We start from the raw sequence: 17,930 nt of genomic DNA, 5'->3' as shown, positions 1-17,930 counted from the left end.
TTTAATCATCCAAAACGTTATGGAACACATTAATTAACTGAAAAATGTTGCATAGTGTGCCTTTAAATCCCACCTTCATCTTTAAATAAATAAAAAAACATTGAAATGGTTCAACTATTACAAAGAAAATGCAAATATTCTGTCACTTTTTTTTTTATGACCTTGGTCCTCCATGTACACCTTTTGAAGAGAGACCTGCTGTTTTCAGGCATCTCTTAGACTCATTTGTTGACATGCACCTATCCCGTTTTCAAGCATCATCATCTAATATTCACACCGGAGATGAAAAGACTTTGAAAGTAGATCCAAAATTGAAGGAGACTTGTTTTCAGGCCAGGGTGGATTATTTTTCATTTCAACACAAGATGTTTTATGATCTATGCTGGGTACTCATCAGTACAGAATCAAATCTCCAATTTTTGTTTCTTTCTGAAGCTCTAAGGGACGTGACTCATTTTTTTACTTTTTAGAAAAACAAACCTGTGTCTTTTTTTTACAGGATTCAACTTCAAACTTATAGAAAATTCAATTACCTGCTCGTTTTAAATGCTTTGTTCCTGCAACTTTTTTGTTGTTTTTGTTTTTCTAAAGGTAGTGTCTTTTCTGGTGGTCTTCTTCAGAGGCTGTATCTTAATAGCATTCCCCAGCAGATGCCTTTGTTTTATAGCATTTAAGCCCCCCCCCCACATCAACACTCCAGAGACTTATCTAGACTGGCCAGGCAGAGCGGCAAAAGGTTTTGTTAAATTACCTTCAGTAATTAGCCCAGCACGTGGGACTGCTGCTGAGCCCGCACACGTTTATATACGTGCGCTAATGTGGGCGTGCGACACAGCGGCATGCTGCTTGCCTTTTATCCGTTGCATTTGTGTGTTGTTCACCAGCAGCCAGAGCTTGCTGTTAGGTCTCACCAGGTACAGACGCCACTGCTGAGGCAGCTTTGATGAGTTTTTCTTTGGCTAGATTCCTTCTCTCTGCCAAGAAGCTGTTAGAGTATAGCAATAGCTCAGGCTGAAGTGGATTTTAACGAGACACAAAACATTAATCGGGGAAAAATAAGCTGAGGTGAGATGTGGATAGTTAAAAATAAAGTTTGGATGTCTTTATCAACAGAGTAATGTGAGGTTAAAACAGTGATGGATGGATAGATGGAGGGACTGATAATGGGTGTGATTACTAATAAAAGACTTTAGAACAGGGAAAAAAGGGAAAATTTCTCAATGCACATCTCTCTCTTTTCATACATTTTTAGAAAAACACTGCATCGTAATTACATAGGTTCTCTATCCGTAAACCATTTAAGCATTTAAACATAAAGCTCTGTAGAAAACTCAGCCAGAGACCTTCAATTTAAGAGAACCTTCTGTGAAGGAACTGACAGCATAGCACAATTACACAAGATAAAAACAGTCTCTTTCTGCCCACACACGTCCCAGTTTCTCTTGTCCCTTTGTACCTCAAAATAAAAGCAGAGAAGAAAGTGTCACTAAAGTAATCATCTGTTTGCAAGGCTGGTGCTGCAGGCCTCATTTGGCACAAACCAAGTGTATATATCTCATTGAGGAAAGCAAGTTTGGACTTTCCATCAGAAGTATAAACAACTTTAATGATTTTCAACTCCCAGGGTGGTTCTCTGCTTTTTATATATTCCGATTGCAGGTCTTAATATACCGTACTACCGTAGCACTCTGATAAAAAGTAGGATGAAAACAAGGGGGGATAACCCGCACCAAGCCGCTCAGTCTGAGTTGGGAAGAGATAGTATAGAGCACACTCACACTCTGAGCAGGTGATGGCACAGAAAGCTGAAGAGGAAGATCTAAATTGGATCTCTGCTCCTGGGCTGCTTTAGCCCTGATGGAGAGGAGGAGAGCAAGCTGGGAAGAAAGGAAGAAATGAGGTCTAGAGCCAGGAGAAGAAAAGGTAATGCAAAAGATGTAGGGGTGATGGAGGTTGGCTGGATTTAACAGCAAGTTTCATCTTTTATTTTTATGGCAAACCGCAGTGTGTGGAAACATGGCGACACCCACACAAACACGTAAACAGCATATGGATACCAGGAGAAAAAAAAATGCCTTGTGCACCGAGAGCCAGCAGATAAGGCTCCCAAAAGAAGTCACGGACAGCTGATAAGACTCGTAAAAGGATAGTAAATTAGAGGAAAACACAAAGGTAAAGAAAGGATGACAGACAGGAAACAAGCGACAAAACAGCAGCAAAAATACGAAGAAAGTGTTGCCTTAAAAATAAAAGGAAATACAACAGAGAAAGAAATATGTAAAGTAGTTTCTTAAAGCATTCAGAGTGGTGGAAAATGTGTACATTTTGTTGCGTTAAAACCTAAAACTTTTTTCAATTATCTTGGGTTTTATTTTGTGAATGCATAGGTATGGAGGGGTTTATCAGAATCTAAAGACAAGTTTTATGTTTGTAAAAGTAAAATAAGACAGAAAACATAGTAAGGCACATAACCCTGAAATAGGAATAAATACATAAAAAAAGTGTTCTAAAATCACAACTCATAATTTAAAACATGAGGTAAAAAGGACAAGAAGGTCCTGATTCGTTGTTCATTTTTTTTCTCTATATACTCTAACAGCGGCAGCATGTAGACCGGTTGTCAGTGCAGAATTATTCAGCCCTAGACAAACTGAATGAAAACAGCGATTTATTTTTCTTTTCCTGGAATTATAGGAGAATTTGGTTCAGACTTTAACTAGGCCAGAAATGTGAAAGCTTTAAAACCTATAAAGCCATTTTGCCCGATTCTAGCTAAGTAGAAGTCATTCAATGCTACTTATTATTATATAAACTGGTAATAAAACACAATTTATTATCCATGATAATATCAGCATGCTATCTCTATCTAAAGATGTTAGCAATCAATACTAAAACTAAAAAACAAACAGTTGTTCCACCAATTTAATTCAGATATATAAAGGCACAGTTTAAGTGAAACAAAAACATGAGATTCTGAAGTAAAGATGTCGGTAGTTTGATTTCTTTTTAAAGTTTCAGAAACAGACAGCAAGACTGCTATTATAGTGTAGTGTTTGTAGGTAACTAGGGATGCACTGAAAATATAGCCACTGAAGATTTTTGGCACATTTTTGTTGTAAGTTATGATCAAGAATTTTTATTAACAAGTAACTCTACTGAGAAAAAAAATTGGTTATCAGCTAGTATGGTTGCAAAATATGGGAAAACATTTCAGTATTGTGCATCCCTACTTATCTTTTTTGTAAGTGTCTGCAATAAGAAATTTGTTACCATTTAAGCAACTAAATCTTTAGTTGTATTTTTTGCTTTTGAAACAAAAAAATAAGAAGGATACATTTTCTTCAGAAGAATATTATTATTTTATGTAAAATAAAAATAAATATTTAAAAACATATTTCTGGTCTTTTTTCAAATATTCTTCAAAGTATCTCAAAGGGTGAAATGTGTTATTATATTACATTTGCTGGCCGGTTGTGTCCTTTTCAAGCATTATAAAGAGCATGGTAGAAAGTCCAAACAGCGACTTGTGGCTTTTTGGCCATTTTAGAAATGTGCCTTTATCTGAGCCAGTCAACATTTAGTTATCCAGGCCCCCATGATTGATAGAGGGACACAGAGAGGACCTCCTCACCAAGGAGTCTGTGTGTGTCTCTGTGTAGGGGTTGCATCAGTTGGTGGGTTGATTTGCTGATGACCAATATTTAACCTGTTTAGGATAAAATGCCTAATTTTCATTTAAAAATATGTGACAAAATAAAGGACCTATAACTCCAAAGTTATTAGCTCTAAAAGCAAGCTCTGTGTAAAATAAACAATTAATAGTATTTTCTTTTTAATTTTCCAGCAATTCTGCTGATGTTAATAAGCCTGATTTGACCATTATGTAAAAATATTTAATCCTGCAGCCAGTCCATTATAGCTCTGCTTAAATGTCTCAGGTATTTTGGAGCCTCCAACAACTTTTCCTCCAGGGTTGTCCCTCATTTAGATCCATCACTCACTCAGTCCCATCTGACCAGCTTCCCTGTCACACCTGAGGAAGAGGCATCCTGCAGCATCAAAGTGCAAAGTGCGATTGTGTGTCCCCAAAGTGGCTTTTGGCAAACTCAAACCAGGAGTTAATGAAGCTTTCTTTGTTATTTTAAAACTGACATGGTCACAATTTGTGGAGTCCACATATAATATTTGTTGTGCAAGGAGGTGCTCCCACCCGAAGTGTATATTTCTGCAGCACCTCGGGCATTAACACAGGGCTGATGTTGTAGCAGTCAGTCTGGTTGGTTGGGAAGTCAGGTTTTGGCAAACTGCTTTTTAAGCTGATGGATTAAAGAAAGCTCTGGAAGATTCAAACTATGCGATATTACTCTTTAAGCAACACAGAATTGATCTCTTAAGGCTGATTTATACTTCGAAATATCTGCGCGTGTGTGGCAGTAAAAGTAGAGACACCCCTCCCCTTCCGCAGACACTCTGCTGCACCTCTCTCAAACTGTAGTTGATCGCAGACAGTGCTGCAGACAGGAGGCCTCTGATTGATCAATTCTACACTATGCGTATTTCCTGTTTGGTACCTTACTGGCTTGTTTTGTGTGTATGACCACCATTGTGGAAAACGACTCGTGAAGTTGGATCAGCTATAAGAGCGAGGTGCGTGAGGACGCAGGGACCCTTTTTCCACCAGGATCCCCGCTCTTTTTCTCCCTCATGTCCCTTTGTTATCACATTTTGAGTTTTTCCACTTCCTCGTCTCGGCCTTATCTAGACCCACAGCTACTTTGTGATCGTCCCTCTTGCGTTGTGACGTGGAATAACATAGCGCAGACCACTTATTTTTTCTAAAATGACTTGTAAAGACTTAACAGAAGAGGTGAAGTTAAACAGATTAAAGGACATCCTAAGGTCTCAGGGAATGAGTTATCAGATCTAAGGAATAAACCTAAGCCTACTGGGACCAGATTGATCTAAGCAGGTGTCCTAGCGGCCTGTATACGGGGGTCCGGAGTATCATTTGTGGTTCTCTATTTCCCCTGATTCATTGATGATCAAAGCTAATTGGTTACACTTGGACAACAACAACTGCTGTGGTGAAATTTGTATTTAAAAATTCAAGTTATATGTTCAATGGACCAAGCTAAACTTTAATATTATTACGAAATAACACAGTATAAAGGGGTAAGAGATAATCAGTTAGATCAATAAAATGATTAAACTATTTAAATTTCATTTTATTTCAGGGCTATGAAATAAAATCACACCAAAAATCTACTTAAGCTTTTTGAGGTAATATGAACAAATGTGGAAAAGTCTAAAGTTGTGTAAATAATTCTGCAAAGCAATTCATTTCAAAATGGGCAAAAATAAAATAATAAAACATAAAAATAGAACAGGACTTAAAAATCTGCAAATAAAGAAAATAACAGGAATGAAACGCAAAGAGGTACTCAAAAATATGGCTTTTAAATATATAAATAATAAAAAGAGCAGTAAGAAAAAAATAGGGGCAGCAAAACTAATAAAAACCAAAATGAAAAACGGACAGTGAGCTGAAGACCAGGTGAGAAACAGGGATCAGTATTCAGTAAATCAAATTTCAGAATACTCCATAAACCGTTTGCTTTTTATTGACTGACAGGTTTCTTTTTTTTTTTTCTCACTAGAATTGAAAACCTTGGGCATCCATTCAGGAGAAAGATTGATTTGGGAAAATAAAAAAGTAATGTATGTTTCCTGCCTCTTCCTCCAGTTTACAGCATCACTTTAATAAGTGCAATGACAGAAAAAAAAAACACTGTGAGCAGCTTATACAGAGGCCAAATATGAATGTTTCAGAGTAAACAGAAAGTAGGAGAGTTTCAAAAGACAGTAAAGGATGTTTACATTTGATCAACTCCAAAAATATAAGAGCATAAATTGTAAAAAGACGAGTGAATATCAGATCATCCACAGGATAGATGAGTGGAGACATGAAAAAGGCAGCTTCTCTTCAAACATTCAACTCTGTGCTGATCTTCCCAGGAGGCCCTGCAGCCTTTGCTGGCAGTAACCTTGTGCTTGTGAGCCGAGTCCCCTGAGATGCATGGGCCTTGTCAGAGTCGGAGCCCCCGAGCCACCTTCTAGAAACAGCCCTATAATTCTACACTACATCTGCATTCAGAGGTCGTTCATCACTGAGTGCACAGTCACAGGTATGCTGGCCTGTGGCTCTGGGCCCACCGAAAGCCTGACTGCAATTCCCGTAACTTCGCACAACTCTTAACTTTGAGAACAAATTATGAAAACTTCACTATTCCTCAGTTCCTTCAGCATGAATTCAGTTGTTAAAACTTACAACGAAATCAATCTCTAAAGCTTAATAGATACATCTGGACCTGCTTTTACCTTAAATTATGTGGCCATCATCACCTTGGGAAGAATAATGTAAACCTTTTTCATCATACCTTTTGCATTTCTGTAAACTTTGATCTAACCCAAAGGTCATGATGCAATCAGGGCTTCATTTTGGGATTTATTTTTTAAAATATTTTTCTTTGGGTTTATGGTAGGGGTCTACAACCTCTGTGAACTTTCTGAAAGGTCTCTGCAAAAACAAAGCCTGTACCTTTAATAGAATAGAGTAGACCAGGGGTCACCAACTAGGGAACTCTGGTCAGGATCTGCACTCTGTTTAGCCTTTCCCAGACCGCAGGACATTCTATGTGCCAACGTGAATTTATGGTAGTTTCATTTAAATTAGGGTTTTCATCAGGCACACTTTTGACATCCCAGCTGCGGCTCTACAGGTGCTCTCCACAAACTCTTTCAATCATTTTAGACCTATGGTCTGTTTACGATCTAAGATGAAAAGGGGATGAGACAGACAAGACGAGTGGGCAGAGAACTATGTGTGTGTTCTCTCAGGAAACGCTACACGACTGATCTGTTTAATCTGCCGTGAGTCTGTGTTGATTATAAAAAGTGACAACGATAAACTCCATTAAGATGCAAAATATAAAAAGTTTGAGGAAACTAACCCACAAGTATTTGAGGTAAAAAGATAAAAAAATAAACTGACTTCTGTTAAATTAATCTTGCTTGCTGATACCTAAGCTTTTTTCTATTACTTTGTGCAGCAACTGGATTCATGTGTAGCATAAACAAAAAAATCTATTAAAGCAGTTTTCGCTTTTCAATTTTGGAAAAGATTCAGTGCTATCTCTTAATGAGAATGCTCAAGATAGTGAGGAAATTGTTCTTTAAAGATCAGGAAGTATATTCTTAAGAAATACGTGTATTACATTCTTCTAAAATGTACTATAACTAGGAAAAGCACAAACAAGCTTAATAAAAGTAAACCTCAGTAGGTTTTATCTTTTCCAATGACCCACAGTTTTATGCAACATCCATACAGACCCCTTTGAGGGAGTGAGTTGAGGTACTGGACCCTCCTTAAAGTAGTTTAATACCCCTGACCAGACAATAACTTTAATTCTTTTGTATTTGTTAAAAGTACATAGTTTAGTCTATTCTATTAAAAGTACAAGTGTTTTTTTTTTTTTCCTGTTTTAGTAAATTATTCCTTTCCATGTTTTTACCATAACAACTACATGTGACCTGGACTATGTTGTTGTGATTGTGGAACTCCAACAGTAATAAAACAAAGGAAATATCCAAGTGCAAAAATTATTTTGATTTTCCTTTTTCCCAATGGCCAAAAAACCTTTTGTAAACCCAGAAACAATGGGCTTTTATTAGCAGTGGGAATGGCTCACTGACCAGTGCCAACCGGAGTCAAACGACTCGGCAAGCGACCTGTGTTAAAATCACCTTCAATAGCCTCGGCTCTGATCTGCATACAGTGGGAACATCAGACCTGGCTCGACCTGCTAATTTACGTGATACCATCGAACGCAATGTATAGATGTCAGCACACTACACCAGTCACGTCTGATCCATCAAACCTAAACAACCCTGGTTACCTAAAAAAAAAACACCACGCAACACTGGTAAGATGGTAAGACAGAGTCTGAGGGATAAAAGAGCCAAAAAATAATGCACACTTGGTACATGCTGGTCCTCTTCATGCTGCTGCTATGCACTGACGGCATCATCAACACTAACCCAGCATGATGGCGTCACCAGACATGCAGCAGTAGGGGCACAGAGGAGATGCAGCTTGCTGGCAGGGGGTTAGACCCAACTCTTTTTGCCAATGGTAAGGCAGCCAAATGCCAATTGTTAGCAGGTCGACCTGTTTTTGAAAAACCTGCATTACCCCGTTAACTTAAGTGGGAAAGAGGCTAAGATGTGTTTCAAAGTTTCATTTCCAGTTTGCTTTTTTCCCCCAAAATTTTTTCAGTTACAAAACATGCACTTTGCTTGTAAAAACCATGAAACAAAAAAAACAATCCACAGATTTTTAATCTCAGATCAACTTGAATCATCTTAGTGATGCTATCTGCTTTACATCTAGGCCCCTACCCAAAGGTAGATCTTTAATCTTGAAAGTAGCTGTGTTTCCATTACAAATCTGTGCAAAACTATGTTGATATTCTGCTCATTTCAAAACTGTAAAGTTTCGCAATTGCATTATTTCCGCTAAATAACAATTATAATTAAATCGCACCTGAATATGTTTTTTCATGTGATAACTGCAAGCAACATGGCGGATGTAAACACATACATGAGATAAATCAATAGTTCAGCCTTGGCTCTAGTGGGCGCCATTACCCTCAAACTACTTTCAGTCTTACTTCTCATCTTTTTACAAGGCAGTAAGGTCCATTTGCAGACTACACCACTCTTGGGATGCAAATAAAAGTGTATCCATAGCAGGTTTGGGAAGTATAAGGCTTTTGACACGACCGAAAAAATATTTTAATCTTAGCGCAAAAACTTTTCATGCAGCAAGGAATAGAAGGAGCTCCCTGGTTTACAACACACACAGAAAGACCCAACTGCCGGATTGAAATTAGGTTTTTATGAGACGACGCAACACTCACCTTGACGTTTCCTCCTATCAGGTCGGGTGGCTCTTCGTCAGCTTCCAAAGCCACGTTGATGGTGGCAAAAGGCCGACTGGCCATCTGCTGCATCTCCCTCAGCAGTTGCTAGGAGAAAATAGACAAAGATGTCGGTAAGAAACAGTCCAATCTATTAACTGTCCGATCTTTAATTGGCTGCATATCTTTGATACAGATTTGTTTTGCCAAAACCTGCTAAGCTAATATGTCAGAACAGTGTTAATCTCAAGGCTTTTCTTGCTTGGAAAACTGCTCCATCTTCCTGAACAACTCCATGTTTGTAGCGTTAAAAGATGGCATTATCCGCCTTAACTGAGAACATGAAGACATATTTACAAAAACTCCATCATTAAAGATTATATTTGATACCAATTAGTAATTTAGGATAAAGTATTTGAATTTGCCTTGAAAGGACACAAAGAAGGAAAGCATATGGCACATCTGGTTTCCTACTACTTTCTCAGCATGTAGTCAAGATCTACATGGTTGTCCTAGTGACCTAGCTATTTGATTCAGGTGGGTTTCTTCAATTCAATTCAATTTATTTACATAGCGCAAATTTACAACATGTCATCTCAAGGCACTTAACAGAAAGAATTCAACCAGATCGTATAATCAGTCATACAGTCATTGGTTCAAAGTTTTCTATCTAAGGAAAACCAGCTGATTGCATCCACTCATTGACTCTCATCCATCCCTCACACCAATCATTGAAAGCTGACACTCCCTTTTTCTGACAGGTCAGAAAAAGGAAGCATCATTCAAATCAACATGACGCCAATTATTCATTACTTATTTATTATTTAAGTAGAAAACTTGTTGACCTGGACTTATTACCATACATTATACCACCTTAGTAGCTTCATCTAGTCTGGTTCTGTTTGGCTGAACACCAAAAGTTGATTTTGGGTTAAGTTACACTTCAAGTAGAGTCCCTTGACTAATTGAGCCAATCACCTGTGGATTCCATGCTCCAGTTCTAAGATTAATTAGCTTTTAACCGAGCCCTTAATTAAAACTGATGCCTCACAACTTGTTTAGAGCTCATTAAGAGTAAGACTCAACTGAATTTGACACAGATAAGAGGTATTTTCTTACAGGAACTGCTTTGTCTATTTAAAATCTTAGCATCAAAAACATCCGTCTAAATTGTCAAAATAATACAGTAACAACAAGAAGCCAACCTTGTACGTCAGAAAACAACCAACTGGTGCCAACAAACTGTATTCTAATCGTTGCACATTTGTACACAGTGAAAGGCAGCGGCCTAACCTCATCTTCATTTGATTTACAACACAGACCATGGCCAAAGGAGAAGGAGGAGAGGTTATTAAGGATGGAAGGAAAGGAGGAGGAGAAACGGACATTAAAGAATACATAAAGACGATGTAGAGTGAATTAAGAGTAGAGTATAAGGAGTTTGACCTAAAACTGACTGAGCAAAAGGACAAAAGGATGACAACTGAGAAACAGCATTGACTGTCAAAACATCATTAACTGATTACCGACTTCAAGGCTGGTATAACATCTGCAGCTTTCATCAGAACAAGAAAAATAGATCTAGCTGGAGCAGATATAAAGAAATCCAGCAAAGCTTTTTAAGAGGTTAGACTATTGATCATCATCAAATATGTCTACTGCCACTTCAACTGAAAGGAATTTAAACGCTGACAAAGAGACCTGATGTGTGTGTGGTCACAGTTTGGTTTATAAACCAACAATCATGAGAAACTCAATACCCTCCTTAAGTTGTCTCATTAAAATGAGTTGGCATGAAAGAAAAAGGCGCAGTCACTGCGCTTCAAACTGAAATCGGGCAGACAGAATGACAATATTTGTGTAGAAAGAGGCCACAGGTCCTCTAATGAAACCCTTGACGGCTTTCAATTAATCTGCTGAGTGCTTTCATCCTCTGTGAGGCTGCCAAATGTGCTTATTGACATGTTAGCACCTTCCTGCGAAATGTGACACTTACAATGATTTCTTTAATAGGGGTTATGGTGGAAATCTGAAGCCACCCATTTCTCATTCTCTCTCTCTCTATATATATATATATGTATTGGTAACGTTAAAAGAAAATTCATCCTCTTAAACTCTCACAGCTGTTCTTGCCCCAGATGTCTCAGCTGAAACAGCTATGCTAGAGCGAGCTGTTTCGTCGCTTTTTATCTTCTTTCACAAAAGAAGTTATCAATATTTGTTATTAAAATATATTTCAGACTTATGACGCTCTGAAGTGGTAAGCGGCAAAGCAAGAACAATAAGGATCCCAGCAGTACTCTGTTGAACATCCAGTACATGTGGTGCCATGTTGGCTTATCATTGAAGTCTGGTTGACAGGCGGCAGGAGGAAACCAGCGGGATTTCTAGACATAGCGAGCAAACCTGTTGGAAGCAGTGTACTGCCATATGGTTCACGGTGTTTGTACAGCCTTTCATTAATTTAATGATTATCTTTTAATTGTATTCAATGAAAAATATCTATTTTTAACTTGTCTTTGGAGGAATCAGGGTCCAAGTTTTGCATTTGCTTTGCAGCTTTTATGTTGGATTTAGAAATGTTCTCCTTTTCCGAAATGAGAGATGAGGTAAAGACCTACATTCTTCAATGCTTAGGTCATTTTGACATGCTAGTTCTATTAAAGTTCTAGTAGAGCTTTGCTTTACAGCGACTGCTTTCTCAGAGGGTGAAGGACGCATTCACACTGGTGGCCTGGTGAATATATTGGTAAAAGTAAGAAAGTTCAGACCTTAAGGGTCTAATTGGCTTTCACAAAGATGTTTTTAGACTAGCCATAAAAAAATATTATCCAGTTGCAGCTAAGGATGCACCAATTTATTTTAATTTTAATTCACATTTAACAATTCAAATCTAAAGGAAGTTTGTTGTTTACAACCAATAGTTGTTGTTGTTTTTTTATCAAAGCAATGAGTCATCTTGGTCTGTAGAACCAAAATATATTGTATTTATATTTCATTACCTATGCTCATGTATATGATTTCAAGCTTGTACTTTTTTTACCTAAAGGGTCTGTGTGCAGATCAAAACAGAGCTTGGTGGCATAATGAGCAGAGAATAAAAGTCTAGGATGTTGCTATTGAATGTTACATGCTTGGTTGTCCTTGGGGAACACCAACAGGATAAAACATTTGTCTGATCATCCTGCAGCCATGATAAGGCAGCTATGAACCGGCGCAGCAATAGATAGGAAAAAAAAAAAAAAACCGCTCTGACCATCGGTCTGTTTGGCTTATCAGAGCATGCTGTTTTTGCTGGCGGTAGCACAGGTGTTCACCTGCCTGCAAGGGCTCAGGGTAAGAAAATGACTGAGTCTGAAGGGTGCTGGGTTCCTGTTTTCACAGCACTTTTCTCACATTTATGTGCAAATAAGGAGAAACACAGGTTCTGTAGCAGTCCCATCCTAAAAGTCAGTGTATCAGCCTAATTTCAGTGTAATTTTGAAAAGCTTCCCTAACCAGGGTTCGTGCTGCACAGAGTCCAGGGATAGGGAGATATCAGTCAAAGGGCTGATTTCAGCTAAGCAGGGCTGCTAACGAAAACCCTGGCTAGAATATCAGACCAAGACCCCCTCTTTAGCCAGGGTACCAACAACCTGACAGTGAATCTGAAGAGACAGAAAAGGTTTGGGATCATGAAAAGGAGGCTTTTTGATTAAAGCTTTCGAACCAGTCACCTCAGATCATTTATGAAACACCATAAGAGGCAGGTGAGCAATTAGAAGCATGGAGGAGCTGCAGTTGTGTCAATTTATTTTTATCCAAATATTAATTAAAATCAGTCTGAATAAATTGTGAAAATCAATGACTTCATAAAATACATATAAAAACAGATTTAATGCTTCCAGGAAAAAAAAAAAACTAAGCAAATTTAAATCATTTGAAATCGAAATTGGAATGAAAATAATACACTTCTGGGTTTAACTGTACGCTGGAAAAACAGATGGATGTAGGAAGAGCATATGGACTTGACAGGCAGATGGCTGGGATGGCCTGTTGGACGGACGGAACAATGCCTGGACAATCTGTCTGATGACTAGGACTTCTACAAAATGAATAAGTTCTGAAAACAAAGAGCTCTCCATGCTTCTTTTCTAGAAACCATTCTTTATACAGAAATTGTCAGATTAAACCTCAAATTGATGAGAAAATCTAGTAGATGGAAGGGAGCTAGTGGATGAAGTACCTCTGATCCCTGAGCTTGGACTTTTTGAGCATTAAGGGCAGGAACAAGGCTGCTGATAAAAAGTGGAAAAATCCTCATATTGGAGGGACTTCATTAAAGTTCTCACATCAAAGAGAACATCAAACATAAACCTAATCACTCATGACACCAAGAACTACAAGCAGGAGCTATAAATAGAAACATATTAGTAGAACAACAACAGCCATTAAATATGAATGACTCCAAAGACAGAGACACATGGATGAATCACAACGACAAACAATAGAAACCAGGCCGGAGAGGCTGATCTGCTCACTCTTTAAACTTTCCAGCATCACACGGGAAGCAATGAAAATGTAAATGAGCGAATGAATGTGCCGAATGTTGATTCATCATGATTAGACATATGGTTGCATGAAGTGTTTGACAGGCAGAACATGTCGTCTCATCACAGCAGAGACAGCAGAGCATGTAGCAACACAACATTACTCTAAGCACGTTTCACTCTTAACGGATGGGTGATTTATTTTGGGTTTAAATTGCATATTAATCTTTCACACTATGAAGTATAATCTTATGTAACAATGATCATGTGCTTTCTGCCTGACTTAAACTAGACCCTTTCTGAGTCAGATGATTAACTAAACTTTAAGAAAACTGGAATAAATTCTGTCTTCATCGAGTCGAGAAACCAGACGGCTACATAGCTGTCTGGGTGTGTCTGAGAAGGCAGGAATCTGCATGCAGACAACATCTTTACTCATAAGCACAACTCCTTGAGTGTCACAAAGCCGCTAAATTGATTTACCGGATAAAAAGCAGGAAAGGCATCTGAATGCTGTGGTAAACAAACTTTTTAGATTCAGCCCACCTCACTGAAACCTCTCTGCAGAACGGCTCGGTCTTCTGTCTGTTTCAACAGCAACAATTGGCCAAGGTCACAACCTCACCCTTTCCAACGTAAAACAACATTTCCTTCCCAGAATATTCTTTAAATGAAACACTTGTTTACAATCATATTCGAGGACAGCCATTAGCAAACTTTAAACAATTAAATAAAAAATAAAGTTGATGATGAACTAGTGGGGTTACCAAAGGTCATATAAATAAACCAGTAATGGAGTATTAAGGTCAAATAATTTCGACGAGTCAGGTCTTTTTCACATGGAGTGGTTTAAACAACATTACTGTTGCAAGAAAATAGCACATTTTATAAATAGAAATTGGAAAAAAATGCAATCCAGGAAAAAAAAAAAAGTACTTGCAGGTCACTTAGCTTTCTCAGATTTTGTTGTATTCTATTTTTTCTCCAAATTTATTTTTCAAATTTAGACTTAATTCTTCATAAACCTGAGGGAAGGTTCAATAATCAGAAGACATCCTTCCTTTATCAATACAATACATTTAACTAATGCAATCCCCATGTTTCTGTAACAGCAAGACAGACCCCCACCATGATGCTGCCAGCACCATGTTTCACGCTTGGAACATTGCTTTTAGCTTTCAAAGGCTAAGAACAAAAAAACAAACCCATACATCTAAACATCTGGCCAAGTAGATGTGTTTGTCTCATCTGACTACAGATTTTTGTTTATAGTAATGTTTATGTGCACAGGTTTTTATAAGAGTCGAGTCTATATTCAAAAACCACTTCTTTTTTGCTCAGGACAATTTAAGACCCTTTGTACGATAAGCTAGATTGACACGGACACAATCACTCTACCCGAAGAGAAACAATCAGAGAATAGAGCAGTCTTCTTAAGCTGGGCTTACAGTGTTTGATTATTTTGGGCAATTCGGGCCGATTCTCCAGTCATGCGAGAATTTTTCGACTGGGCTGACTTTCAGCTTGATCGCGCGTTGTGTATTGTACAGGGGGTAAAGAAGGGCGATTAGCCTCTCACGGCCACCTCCCGATCAGGAATCGTGAGGTCGGGAGAAAATCAAACATGTTTGATTTTCAGTCGACAGTCGTCGGCAAATCGCTCAGTGGGCATGCCCAAACAAGGACTCTTTTTACTCCTCTCAGATGAAAACACAGAAGTATGGTGGGGGTGTGAGTGAAATGGATTTCTTTCTGTAAAATTGCCACATTTGCTCAGCCATGTCTTTGTCCAGATACGCTGTCGCGTTTTCTTTTTAGGGCTTTCAGTGCACAAAATTGCACAAATTGCCAAGGCAGCACATTTCACTCTAGTGAGCTTAATTCCTCTTCTACTTGTTTGGCTTTCGGATAGACAAGTCCGAGTAGCGCCATCTCACTGCGGAGCTGAGTCCAACCTGGTTTTTAGACGTACAGTGTGAGCAGACGAAACCACAGGTTTCGTCATACAGTGTGAGCTGTAGCTGCATGCAACGATTGAAAATAACCGCACAAATGCCCGGCTTTACAATTGAAAAACTCCTTTTTCTTATATTCTGTATGGGTGCCCTGAAGCAAAACGTGTTTCCTATAGTTCTGATTATTGCTATATGGATGTCTTCAGGTTGCACTGATTGGCTGAATGTGGCTGTAGACAAAAATAACTGGATGATTATCAGTTTTTAGCCATTGTGATTTCCGAGTCGTTTCTAAATGTAAATAGATTTAATTTCATCTGAGGTTGGTAGTTTGGGAGATCAGAGAAAGTTGGACAATTAATCTGAAAAATTTGTTCTCTTTGAGTTCTCTTTTGAGTTTTCAGCTTCATTTTGATCCATGTTTCCTTGTTTTCTAGCTTTACTGGTTTAATTCCTATTTTGTAGTGTTTTTTGGATGTATTTGAGATCTTAGGTATTTCTTGATAGCCTTGTTGCCCTCTTGTGTTGGTCTCCTTTTCCCTTTTTAGTCTCCTCTGTTCACACCTATGCCCAATCACCTCATTAGTCCTATCTTTGCTCTCTCTGTGCAGTCCCTCAGTGCTGGTTCCTTGTCCTTTCCTTGCTCCCCACATGAGTTTCCCCCCGAAGTGGTCTGGTTTTTGGTTCCTCTTAGATTTTGTACTTTGGTTTTTGGATGTTTGCCTCAGATATTTCATTAAATCTACAAGAACTCACCTCTGCCTCCTCACCTCTGAGTTTGGGTCCTCCAAACCTCAACCCAACCATGACAAGTTTTGGAACAGTCTAGCAGAGGCTTCACTCCTTTTAACTGTTTTTTGACTATAATTTAGATAATAAAAAAAAACTGTTAAAAGGAGTGAATCCTGAGTAGAATAATGTGTAAATCTCCTAACCGTATCTGGATAACAGAGAGTTAATGGTTTTTCTTCAGCTTGTTAAGTATTTTAACTAAATATTAGTAGGGGTGCATGTAGGCATTTGGACCTCTATGCAGAATCTGATATTATGTGAAAACAGTTCAGGTTTGAATTTCTAGTTTTGAAAATATTGTACAATAGGTTATATAATCATCCTACTCAGTGAAAAGACTGGCTCAAAAAGGCCTAAAATTATACATTTCAATGATTAGTGTATGAAAACTCCTCCTCAGCAATGTCTGAACACAATGGGCTCCTGCTTCTTTTTAACCGCTGGGCAGCCACCACCGAGGTTTTCAGCAGTAGAATTCAAGTAAAAATATATGGAGTAACCATTCTGGAAGAACTCCTTCAGAGCACATTGTACATTTCCAACAAATCTCATTATCCTGTGCTGTGAGTAGGCAGCTGCAGCACAACAAACAGCCAGCACTCCAAAGATACCCTAACGCTGTAGCGCTATGGTGAATGTCTCCTACTTCTTAAATTGGCTCTTGTTTTTCTCTGCAGGCCACTTAGTGTGACTGTGTCTGAAAATAGAAGCAATATTTGACAAAAACATTTACTATGGAAGTGAAAACATTGTATGAAAAACCTCCCAATACATGAGCGTAAAGATGGTCCAATCAAACCATTCTTCAGCTTTGAATACATTATCCCAAACACATGCATACAGAGAGAATTTATCTCATCACCGAATTACAACGGGTGAACCAATGTGCCTGAAGCAGAATGCTCAAATAAAATAAACAGAGAAGCCAATGTGTAAATGCTGGTACATGGATTATAAAACAGCATGAGCACAAATTATTTGATCCATGTAATTTATAGCCTTTTTCTCTTATTATTAACAATATTTAAATATTTTCAGACCATGGTGCATTTCCAATCGTAACACAACAAAATCTAAAAGAAAATAACTGCAATAATTAGACAGTCCTGGAAGAGAAATGGACATGCAAACATAAAAATCTCCAAACCAGAGATACAAATGATCATTTCATGAATTTATCTAAAGTTAATTGATTTTATCGAGTAGGTGGTGAGCAGCCATTTTCTTAAAAACCTCAGTTTTTTTTTCCCTGGAACAAGCCAATTTCAATAAAAAAAAATTTTTTTTACAATATGCTGAATTAAAATACAGTGCATCATTTAGTTTAAATATATGTCGTGCCAGCTGTATTAAATATTGACTGAATAAACACAAAAAATGCATAAAATATGTGAAACATTTAATAGTTTACGATTTACAGAGATTTAAAATTATCATTAAAAGACCCGGTATGTCGCTCAGTCAGCCTTATGAATTTTACCTGTTTGAAAACCTGTTGTTGGCAGAAGAGTTTAAAACAAGGAAAAACAACCTTAGTTCAATTCACCTTTAACTTTCTGCTGCAACGGAGGACAGTCTGGACTCATCGTCCAGTGAGAGGCAAGAGAAATTTGAAAAAAAGATGAAGTGATAACCAGGAGAAAACAAGAGGCTTTGATCAGATGGAGAAAATTTAT

General features: G+C 38.0%; 1 protein-coding gene across 1 annotated transcript in view; it reads right to left on the bottom strand.

Moving 5' to 3' along the window:
* The window catches only part of atrn (attractin), a 171,314-nt gene that overhangs the window by 10,110 nt on the left and 143,274 nt on the right, over positions 1-17,930 (bottom strand). The window contains exon 27 of the mRNA XM_015393339.1: positions 8,979-9,086. Coding sequence (XP_015248825.1) covers positions 8,979-9,086 — 108 coding nt within the window. The remainder of the gene's footprint in view (positions 1-8,978; positions 9,087-17,930) is intronic.

Source organism: Cyprinodon variegatus, unplaced genomic scaffold (assembly GCF_000732505.1).
Source record: "Cyprinodon variegatus isolate N-32 unplaced genomic scaffold, C_variegatus-1.0 Scaffold637, whole genome shotgun sequence".
Classification (NCBI taxonomy): Eukaryota; Metazoa; Chordata; class Actinopteri; order Cyprinodontiformes; family Cyprinodontidae; genus Cyprinodon; species Cyprinodon variegatus.
Note: the sequence above shows the minus strand (reverse complement) of the source record. Positions and strands in the feature narration are given on the sequence as shown.